The 10758-nt window shown below is 54.9% G+C and overlaps 1 protein-coding gene across 3 annotated transcripts; it reads right to left on the bottom strand.

Annotated features, from left to right (window-relative positions):
* Positions 1 to 712: 712 nt before the first annotated feature.
* Positions 713 to 8635, bottom strand: NPY4R2 (neuropeptide Y receptor Y4-2). Of its 3 annotated transcripts, XM_082713679.1 has the most exons (5): positions 8546 to 8620; positions 7965 to 8030; positions 4121 to 4292; positions 3326 to 3433; positions 713 to 2855 (listed from the first exon to the last, which is right to left on the bottom strand). In XM_082713679.1, exon 5 carries the CDS (start codon positions 2813 to 2815, stop codon positions 1688 to 1690), a length of 1128 nt encoding a protein of 375 aa, XP_082569805.1. In that variant the 5' UTR covers positions 2816 to 2855; positions 3326 to 3433; positions 4121 to 4292; positions 7965 to 8030; positions 8546 to 8620; the 3' UTR covers positions 713 to 1687. The 3 variants fall into 3 exon arrangements, with proteins under 3 accessions (XP_082569805.1, XP_082569806.1, XP_082569807.1); XM_082713680.1 differs by lacking the exon at positions 7965 to 8030 and having other exon boundaries at positions 8546 to 8598; XM_082713681.1 differs by lacking the exons at positions 3326 to 3433; positions 4121 to 4292; positions 7965 to 8030 and having other exon boundaries at positions 8546 to 8635.
* Positions 8636 to 10758: the final 2123 nt, after the last annotated feature.

Here is a 10758-nt window from a genome sequence, read left to right as displayed (position 1 = left end):
ACTGCTGGTTTTCTGACCCTACTTTCAGCAGCATGATCCCAGGGTGCTGGGGAGCCAGACAACTCCAAGGGGCACTAGGAACTGGGAGCAGGAGACAGCCATCCAGGCAGGTTGTGTCCACCCAGATAAGGTGAGGGGAGCACAGAAGATGCTCAACAAAGCTTTCACCCGCTACCCCGATTCTTAATGTCAAGCACCTTTGCCAGATCCCCTGACCAGTCCGTGTCCTCAAGTGTATGGGCACCCTAAAGCATCCTTGTCCCCAAGCATCCCCATTGAGATAGGTGATGAGACATAAATTCCAGGCAACTACATGGGGTTCTGGAGGGGCCCCCAAATTCTTTGGGAAGCTTGGTCAATGACATCACTCTGGGATGAGCCCCTAGGTCTGGGCTTTACCTGGAGCAGCCTGCAGCAGATGGCACCAGAGGACCAGCACAAGAATAGCTTGACAGAATAGCTCAAAATCTATCCCGAAAGCCAGGGTAGAGGTCAGCAAAGGAACAGCATGAGAGCTGTGACCAAAAGCTGGGACGAAACAAATAGCCCCAAGAATGGAGCTCATGGCCCAATGGAGCGCTTGACTTGGGTGTTGGCTGTGCAAGTTCCTGGTCAGGGGCCAGGTCAGAGAGACAGTCAGATATGGCTATTCAACCTCCTGCTGCTTGGCCCTCTGCCAGATATCCTGTGAACAGCAGTCCTAGTAGCCAGCTGCCTTGTCGAAAGAAGTCCTGAAGGCCAGGAAGAGGAGGTAAGAGCATGGCTGAAGCAACCTGAGTCCTCCCCATGCTGGTCTGTGGCCCAGAGTGCTTGTGCTCAGCTGAGCACTCAGCAGGGCACATTTGCCATCAGCCTGACTTGCTGGAGCCCTCTCCCTGCACCAGCATCTGTCCTAGGTGTGGAGGACCAGCTCTGTGACAATGCAGGTATCCCCCTCAAGGTGGTTTTCAAGGTAGGGGGGGAACACTTGCAGGCTTATTTCCAACTAAGGTGGCAGAGACAGTTAAAGAGAAAGTTGGAGCAGGAGGTGAATCCTGGGGTTCTTGCTGCTCAGGCCTGACTTCCCTGCTGCAGAAGAGCACGAGGACCCAAGATGACCAGGATCCATGCTCTGCAATGTAATACTCTAACCCCATGACAGTAATCCCTCTACCTTGTCTTCATAGACTTCTTTATTATTCATAAATTCTGTTCACCAACATCACCTTTCCAAGAGGTGAGGGACTGACCAAGGTCCAGAGCCCTGGCCCCACGTGCTCCTTCCCTCACCCCACGGTGACCTCACAGTCTCATTGGCCAAGGTGAACCCCTTGGGTTCCTAGGCTGAGCATCTGTTTGTGAATTACCAGAATGAACTCTGCCTGCTACAAGCAGGCCAACTCTGGTTCCAGCACCTGGTCAGGCTGCAAGGCATGAAATATATATATATTTCCTATATATATATAACCTGCAGAATCCAAATTCAGGACTCCCCCAGGAACAAATGCCTGGATTGTGTGAATGTCGGGCTTCACAGGGAAAATGGGTGCAAAAAGAGGCTCTCTCTATCCTCTCTGGGCTCGAAAAAACCAGCAATGATGGAGTGCCACCAGAATGCCCTAACAATGCCAGTAATGATGCAACTGGCCCACTTAGCTGAGTGAGACAGCCTGGCAATGGACGTGGCAGGGAGAAGCCCTAAACCAGACTAAATGGGGTTAGACCTGCCACTGAGCCTCAGAGAGCCTTTGGAGACTTCCGTGTGCACCGTGGACAGGGGAAGATGCTCGGACTCATCCACCGGAGCACTCTGCTGACACGTCAGTACCAGGGCCTTGACCTCCTTCTTGAAGTTGGTGTTGAGAAAGCCATAGATGAAAGGGTTGACACAGGTAGAGGCCATGGCAAGCAGGTGGCACACCAAGAAGATGAGGTTGCCGTAACAGACGGGGATGGCCTCGTGGTACCAGTCCTCTAGGCTGTTGAACACATGCAGGGGCAGCCAGAGCACGGCAAAGGCCACCACCATGGCCACGAGGATCCCATTGATCCGCTTCATCTGCCATGCCCGTGAGCTGTAGGTGCCCTTGCGGAACACCTGCCTCCGCTTCCGCAGGTGCCTGTAGATGCGCATGTAGCAGACCAGGATGAAGGCCAAGGGCACACAGTACTGGAAGAGCAGCAGGGAGGTGGTGTAGACGATGCGGTGGTGGTGCAGTGGCCACGACTCGGTACAGACCACCTTATCTACCAGAAACTCCACAGCCTTGGAGTGGTTCCTATGAAAGACTTTCTCCAGGACACTGTTGACCAGGAAGGGGAGGGAGAGGAAGCCACCAATGAGCCAGATGATCACAATTCCCAGGTAGGCCTGGGGAACACTGGGCTTCCAGCCTGTTGGGTTGATGATGAGCTGATGCCTCTCCAGGGCCACAAGGACAAGCGAAAGGATGGAGACTGTCACTGACATGCACTGGATGAAGGCCGACATCTTGCAAAGGGTCTCCCCAAAGACCCAGTAGTCCATGATGGTGTATATGGCCGTGAGCGGCTGGCAGAGGAGACCCATGAGGAAGTCAGAGAAAGCTAGGTTGGCAATGAGCAGGTTGGTCACATTGGCCTTCTCCTTCTGCCGCATGGTCACGCATATGAGGCAGAGGTTTCCCAGGACCCCCACAACAGTCTCAATGCTATAAGAGGTGACAATGAAGACCATCAGGTCTACAGAATCCTGGCAGTGGTCTGAGAAGTTGTACGGAATGCTCCTTGATCTGCTCCTGTTTTGACCCTGTGGGGATCCTGGGAGCAGTAAGGCCAGGAAGTGAGAGACATTCATGGTGCAGGTGAGAAGATTCCAGAAGGTTCAGTGACGAAGCCTACAAAGCAAACAGACAAGTGGTAGTCAGGGATCCTGCCTCCTGAATCCAGGGAGAGGTGGGGGCCACGTAGAGAGGTTCATGGCTTCTGCCATCCCAAGGCTGCTGGGACTTGGGAGACCTGAGCCTCAAAGATATAAAGCAACTTGCCCATGGTCACATGGCTAATCAGTCACAGGGCTCAGATATGAACTCCGGTCTGATGCCAGAACTTGTCATACACATTCCCTCTGACTTCAGGCTTCCAAGCTGTTTTAATGATAAAGAAACTAGGGATTTGCATGCAGAGTACAAAGACAGAACTGCTTAGGGAATATGGGCCAAAATCCCCTTATGATATTTTATCCAAATGGAGACGGTGGCTGATGACACCGTCTGCTCAGGTCCTTCCACAGTGGCACCTGCCCTCTGGGATAAAACCAAACCTCGGAGCTCACCACCCAGTGCACCGCCCTGGTCTCGGGCCCTACCTGCCCTGCCAGCCTTGTTTCTCCGGCAACACACAGAAGAGTTGAAGATGGCCACGGATGCAAAGACAGGGTCATCTGCATGCCAGCTCTCTCCTCCTGCCCATCATGCTGCACACATGCAAGGCCAAGGTTATGAATTGCCACTGACTGTCCTGTCTGTGCTCAAGTCATCTGAACTAGCACAGATCCCAAGCACACCAACTTGGTCCATACCTCCATGCCCTGACACAGCTTGTCTCTTTTCCCTGGCTGTCTCTTCAACATGAGGGACCCTCCACTAATACCAGATTGGAATTTGGGACTCTGGGATCTCCAGGTGGTAATGCCAATGGCAGAGGCTCTGACTTAGAGAGCTACCAGATCACTCCACACACCACCGTGATACACCTTCCTCAAGGGGTCTCTAGCTGTCATTAACCCCACGGGCAGTTCTCGGCCATCAGGAAGCATTGCAATCCTTCCAGGAGCATGCTGAAAGTGCAAACTCCAGAGCCCCACACCTGGAGATACAGTGAAGTGAGTCTGGGATGCGACCCAGGCACCTGTTTCTTAGCAAGTGGCCCAGAGAACTCTCATACGCATGCTCCTCAATTCCCATTGTGAAATACATCATTCACAGAGGAAGACCCTATTTCAGATATTCTTTAAGGCCCACAGAATGGTCAAGCCCATTGGTGAGCATATATATGTTCTTCACGATCAAGTGACAATTTAAAAGCTGTTTTTACAGAGTATGGCCAAAATGAACCAGAGATCAGTAAAATCTGTATGTCTAATGTCTTAAATGTCACTCACCATGCATTTGATCTGGCTTATAAAGATGAGCTACATTTGGTTATTTACAAGATCAAGTCATGAATTCAACTGATACTTTACAGGCTGGTTCTTTTGGCTCCTGAATCCCAGAGGCAGGAGGATTTTTCTGGCACCACAGTCTTCTGGCAGAAAGGACTGTTTGGAATGGAACCTGATAAAATGAAATACAGCAAAGCCAAATGTAAGGTTCAGTATGTTGAGTCCAAAAGCAGCCAAAGCTGCACGAAACAGAGTTGGGTGCACTGTGCTCAGAAGCAGCCAATGGGAGAGACACCCCAGGCTCTAGTTGACCATCAGCCAGAGCTGGGTGAATGGCAGGGAGTAAGACTAGCAGCTCTAAATTAGCCAAGGACAACATGATCAGAGCAGAGTTCATGGGTGGGGAGACCCCCAAAAAATCCTCACATCATTCACTCAATACATGTGCCAAGACCCATGACAGAAGACCCATGCAAAGATGACATATGGTCATGTCCCTCCCAGACCACAGAACTGCCCCCCAGAAACAGGTGAGCCTCAAGGCCATACCATGGCCAAAACCAGTATGACCGCAACACCTGTGAGCTGGGAGATGGGAGAGGAAGCAGGAAGATGAGAGAAGATGTGACATTGAGGCAGGGCCCCAAAGTTGAAGGAGTCAGCCATCCAGTGGACCAGATAGAGGAGGGAATTCAAGGTGCGGGGAGCAGCATGTGCAAAGACAGGAAGGCAGGGAAGAGCAGAACCTCCTCAGAGAACAGCGAGCCCCTCCGAATAACGGAAGTCTCGCGTAGGTGGAAGGCAGTGGCAAGCAGTGAGACTGGAGAGGTGGGCCGGAGCAGGAATGCCAGGGGAGCCATTAAAAGCTGGCCAACAAGCCCATGTCCATTCTAGAAATATCATTCGGATATAGCGAACAGCCTGAGGAAGCAGTCCAGGACATGAGGAGAGGGAGGGCCAGGAAGACAGCACTGGCCTGTAGCCCCCTTCTTAGGGAAGTCATAAAGAGTAACATAAGGGATGGGCACGCGTGGTCCGAGACACCCCACACCAGTCACTGCTGCCTAGACCACATGAGTGCCTGAAAGCAAATCAGCCCTTCCCAGCAACTGGTGGGAACAGGGAGAGGAAGGAAGTGCCAGGACTGGGAGAGCAGTAAGGCAGGAAAGCAAGCATGGTGTTGGGACCAGAAAAGAATCGGAACTATCAGTGGGCCTCTGCGTGTTTCTGTAGAAGCTGGGAGAGGCCCACCAGGAGGAGACTCCATGAGCCGCCCCCCCACCTCCGCCCCAGAAAGGCCCTCTGTGCACCAGGACTGAGGATTTCCAGAAGCATACTCCAGGGCCAAGGTGGCAATGACTCAAATCCAAGAGCCCCAGATCATCAAGAAAGCTAGATTTCTTTCAAAGAACATGCTGAGAGGTGGGGGCCCCCGGAAAGGAGGATCCCTTGGAGGGAGATGCTCCTGAGCAGAACCAGGTAAGGAAGGATAGGACTTAGCTACCCCCAGAGCCTGGTGGAAAGCTATCATGATCCAGCCACAACCCCACCAACTGGGACTTAAGGGTTGAGGTCTCAGAGTGAGATCATGTGGTTGAAAGGAGTGGGTCACCTTACTGCTGGGCTGGGGCAGGGGATGCTTTCCCTCAAGAGCAGGCTATAGTTCTGTCTCCCCAGTTGTCTGAGGGCCCCTGGGGGCAAGAACTGTATCCTTTGTTGCACAGGGCCATCCCTGGCGTCTGGAAAAAGAGCCAAGAAACATCAGGACCCCAGGGAGCCCAGCAGGCCATGAACTTGTCTGGGGTTCAAATTCCAGCCCTGCCACCTGTCAGCAGGGTGGCTTTGGGAGAGTCGCTGAACCTCCCTGAGCCTCAGTTTCCTCAGCTATATGGGGCCGGTGGGAAGAAATCCTTATCTTACAGGAGGGCCTGGTTCCCGCCTAGGTCAGGGGATAAAATGGAAACAAAAGGAGCCTGAAAGGTAGAACCCCGGAGCTCTCCCTCCCTTAGACTCTTTAAGGTTCAGTCTCCATCTTAGTTCCTTGGACAAATAACACAATTCAGTGGACCATGTCCTGCTCAGGAACTCTCTCTGCCACCTCCTGGGAAGCTGAGCTGCCCATTTTGCAACAAGACCAGCCTATCCTAGAGTAGGTGCTCATTGAACATTAGTTTCCTTCTTTCCCAACACATCCTCCCACCAACACTACCCGAGGGGACCTCACTCTCTTCCACCATGAGGACTTGGCCACAGTGGTCATACAAACCCATGCCCAGGTCGCTGAGTGCACTTGGCTCTGGCTTTGACCCAAAGCCTCTTTAGGAAGTCCTGAAAGAGGGCACAGAGCTGGGAGCAATCACCTACTCCAATCCTTTACCCAATGCCCAGCCTCAAAAGGGCGCCAGTGCTGCTGCACCACGCTCTTGCTGTGAGCCCCGCCCCAACATGGAGTCCCCATCTCTACCCTGGGCTAGGAAGGGCCACACTCCCACTGCTCTCATTTCAGAGCCAAAGACTTCGCTGTCCACAGGCCAGTGACTAGCCCAAGAGACACCCATGACAGGCCTCACACTGACCCTCATTCACACTGCCCCATCTGTAGATGAGACCCCAGGATTCTGAGGGACACACAGGCAGTAAGGAGAAGGTGGTAGCCGCCAGCATGCAGACAGACGAGATTTTGCTTTGATTTTGGTCCCTGGACATCCTGGGAGATGCCCAAACAGTCCATGAGGCTGCATCTGGGGAGGGGCAGGATCTGAGGCTGCTAGACCCAGGGGAGCAGGGAAGCGCATTTGGTAGGGAAAGCAGGAGACTGCAGAGGGAGCCCAGTCTTAGAGGAGAGAGAGCAAGAAGGGAGGGGGCTTGCCTCAACCTGGAGAACACATGCATTCCTGGGAGACAATGGGCAGAAGGGACATCAGCTGTCACAGAGCTTTGGGCACCTTATACCCCACCTGGCATTAATCCACAACACAGCCCTGCAAGGAAGGCATTACTAGGCTGAACCACATCAAATTGCCAGTACCCAGCCATTTTTGCCCTGCAAACATGGCAAATTCATGTGATTCAATCTCATATCTGCTCCATTTTCAAGAGGGGGACGCTTGAGACCCAGCTAGAGGAAAGGACCTGACTAGTAAGAACACAGGGACACAGCAAATAAGAACCCCAGCAGTCTGATTCTGAAACCCCTGCCCTTAGACCTGCCAGGCAGATTTCGAAAAGGGAAGTGGAGCCCACGCTTAAGCAAGACGTAGAGCCACAGAGGAGTAAAGGCTGGGTTGGCAGTAAAGGTCCCTGATAAAGCCTGACAGAGCCCATGGTCCCAGTGAGCGCCCAGGGGTGCTGGGAGGTGGCTGAGCCAAATAAGAAGGTGCCCCGGGAACCTGCGTTAGTGAGGTTGAGGGCTTTGGCCCTTGGTCCCAGCATGCTGGCTCAAAGCCCCCGGCTCCCCAGCAGCGCCAAGGACCATTCAGCCTCTTCAGGCCCCCCGTCCTTCCCAAACAGTCTGGGACTGGCGGTCCCTAAGGTAATGACACTCTTGGGGTTGCCTCCTTACTGACACACTCTGGAACCTCAGAGCCCTCCCCTACCAAGGCAGACCACAAGAGGACGGCTCCCCAAGGAGGAGACGCAGGCTGGAAGGGCTACCACTGAGCAAGGACCCCTCCCTTCCAAGGGTCAGTGCCTCGCAGCCTCCAGCAGTGCAGGGATCGCATCCCCTCCCCAGGGTGCTGAGCTGGGGCCACATGACCACTTCAGACCTTTCTGGGTGCTTGCCTCCCCCACCCCCCAGCAGGGGACCTCATACCAAGACTGTCCCTCACTTCCCATTGCGTACCTCAGAGGTGCGCAGTGAGGAGGACCAGGGCTCAGTTCCTCCGGGTCCGCCCCAGGGGTGGTGATTCTGGGAGGGGGAGAAGGGATTATTATACAAGGGCCGTAGAATGGTGAGTCCGGATTTAGTTCCCAGGCCCCTGTCAAGACCGGGCGGCGGGAACATCGGAAGCTCTGGGAGTGGTCTCCCCGCAGCCTGCGTTCCCCATCAGTCAGAGGAAAACTAACAACTAATACACCTCCTGTATTCCTAAAGCCCAGGTGCCCAGACGCTTTCCATGCACCCCTCGTTTCTCGTGGCCCACAGGGTGAGGCAGCAGGTGAGGACACCGCGGCGGCGGGAGCCCGAGTCCACCCGAGGGGCAGCGGGCTCCCCCCTACCCCGCCCCGTCCCGCCCCGCCCCCCCCACCCCACACCCTGGCCTTTAGGCTCCGAGCCCTGGGGCTCATGTGAAGCCCACCGGGCTCCCCCTCCCCAGGCGCCCCGCGGCAGGCGGCGCGCGCGGCTCACCTGGGGACCCCTGGCACCTGGGCCCCAGGCCCCTCCGCTCCACGCACCCACGGGGCTGTCCCGCGCCCGCCTACCCGCTCCGGCGTCCACGGCGCTCACTGCGCGCGGAGCCCAGCCTTCCTGCCCGACTGCCCGTGGACCCGCTCGGCTCCCTCCTGCGCCGCCCGCCGCCCGCCGCTCCCGCGCCCGCCCAGTCCGCCGCCGGCGCCCGCCCACGGGGACGGCTCCTCTGCAAGCTGTGCCCGCGAGCCCCACCACCCGCCCTGCAGCGCCGGCCCGGCCCAGCACGCAGGCCACCCCCTGCGCCGGCCCCTGTCCGGCGCTCCAGACTGGGGCTGCGCGGCTCTCCCTGCCTGGGCCTGGGTGTCCTCATCCGCGAAATGGGCCGTTCATGAACTGGTTCACGAATATTAATTGCAGGCCTCTGTGAGCTTGGCTCTCCTGCTGGGCACACACAGCCGAAGAAGACAGAGTCGCTGTCCTGTGTCATTCTGGAGCTCCCGGTCCTGAGAGGAAAGACAAGCAAGAGACAAACAAATGAGTTACCTCGGAGTGAGATGCTGTGGGGAAATAGGTCAGCTCTAGATGGGTGATCCAGGCAGAGAGCCTGGCAGAGAGCCCAGCAGGAGCGCAGGCCCTGAGGCTGGAGGCTTTGGCCCCTGCAGAGCACCAGAGTCGGTGTCCCGTAGAATGTTAGCAAGGTGGCTTCCAGAGGCTCAGGTGGGACAGTCAGAAGGGACTTAGAGGTGCTGGAAGGGCCTCCAAGGTTGTTGCAATGAGAATTAACAGAGAAAGCACTTCTCCATTAGGGCCCAGGTGACACAGGACTTGGTTGAAATGGAACAGGATTTGTTACAAGGGCTGTTCCTGCTTTAAATACACTAAACATTTTCTTCCCTGAGGAGGCACACACAGTAAAATTAAGTATGTGTTTGGAGGACCTCCTGAGATCTGCTTCAAGGGAACATCCTAAATCTGGGACAGGCACAAGTCTCCTATGACATGACAGACACCTCCCAGGTACTCCTTCTACACACCAGGTAAACCCCGAGGTACCATTCATCTGTGGAAATGGCCCTGGAGCTGTGGGCAATGACCTTTTCTAGAATGGCAGCTGTCATTGATGGTACTTGTGGACCCTACGAACATGACCTTATTTAATCATCACAACAGCTCCAAGAGGTAGGCATTTTTATTCCTACTTTACTGATAAAGCCAAGTAAGACTGCAGGACTCGGCTAAGAAACACTCAGATCCAGCCTGCCAAACCCCTGGCTCTGCTCACAAGGGCCTTCCAATGACCCTCCTGCTAGGATGCATTTCTCCAGCACTCCGTGCTCCATGGCAGAGGCAGGGAGCACCCCAGCACACTTGTCTCCCCATTCCCCATCTCAAGGGCACCAGTCTATCCTCTGCCCCCAAAAGCCCAACATGGGTCCATATGCAGAGGCAGCATCTGACAAAGAAAGGAAGATATGCATTTAATGGAACTTAATCATAATTGTAGCTTCCTAGAGTCTAAAGTGGACAATATTTCCTATCCAGAAACTGCTCAGCATAGCCACCTGTTCTCTGTGCAGGCAAGAACTCAGACGCTGTCCCTTCCTCCCCATGGGGCAACTGTGTCAGGCCTCCCTTCCAGGCAGGCCGCCACATACACACATTTGAAAACCACTGCCCGGGTCTCAGGAGTCTGAGCCCCACTACCACCACCCCGTGGTCAGGGAACAGCCAAGGAGCTGATACAGCAGGCAAAATCAGGCAGCCGAGCATTGGCTCCTCTTCAGCCAGTGAAAGGAGCACCTGCTCTTACTCCCTCCTCATGCTCACCTGGTGAAGTGCGATCATCCCATTTCTCAGTGAAAAAAAACTGAGACCCAAAGAAGTAGAGTGACTTGTCTCAGTCTTCCATATTGTAGATGGCCAGGCTAGGATCTGAAGGCAAAGTCTGAGCTCCTTCTCCAACCCTGTAGTGCCCCCTGAGATGGGGAGGGAGCGCCTCACAGCAGAATTCCTAGTCTAACCAACACTACAGGAGCACGCTGTCAGACCCTCGGTCTTTGCTGGGGAAGGAAACAGCACCCTCTGGCGGCAGCAGAGCTGGCACCCAGCAGAGCTCCCCCCAAGAAAAGGCCACAAGCAAGAAAGGGGGCACTGTATTTCCCATCACGTGGGGTCCTAGAGCCCAGACCTTAGTCTGGGAGGGCCTGCCAGCCAGCCAGGCTACATTCCACAGTTTCTGGGGAAGGGGCTCAGTAGGGTTCTCCCTGCACTGTAGAAGTGGCTG

The sequence above is a fragment of the Mustela nivalis genome (assembly GCF_964662115.1).
Source record: "Mustela nivalis genome assembly, chromosome: 2".
Taxonomy (NCBI): Eukaryota; Metazoa; Chordata; class Mammalia; order Carnivora; family Mustelidae; genus Mustela; species Mustela nivalis.
This window is presented reverse-complemented; position numbering and strand designations above follow the sequence as displayed.

Bases quoted from the DNA above. Each gene is read 5' to 3' on its own strand.
- NPY4R2 (XM_082713681.1), bottom strand. From the start codon at position 2,815: ATGAATGTCTCTCACTTCCTGGCCTTACTGCTCCCAGGATCCCCACAG.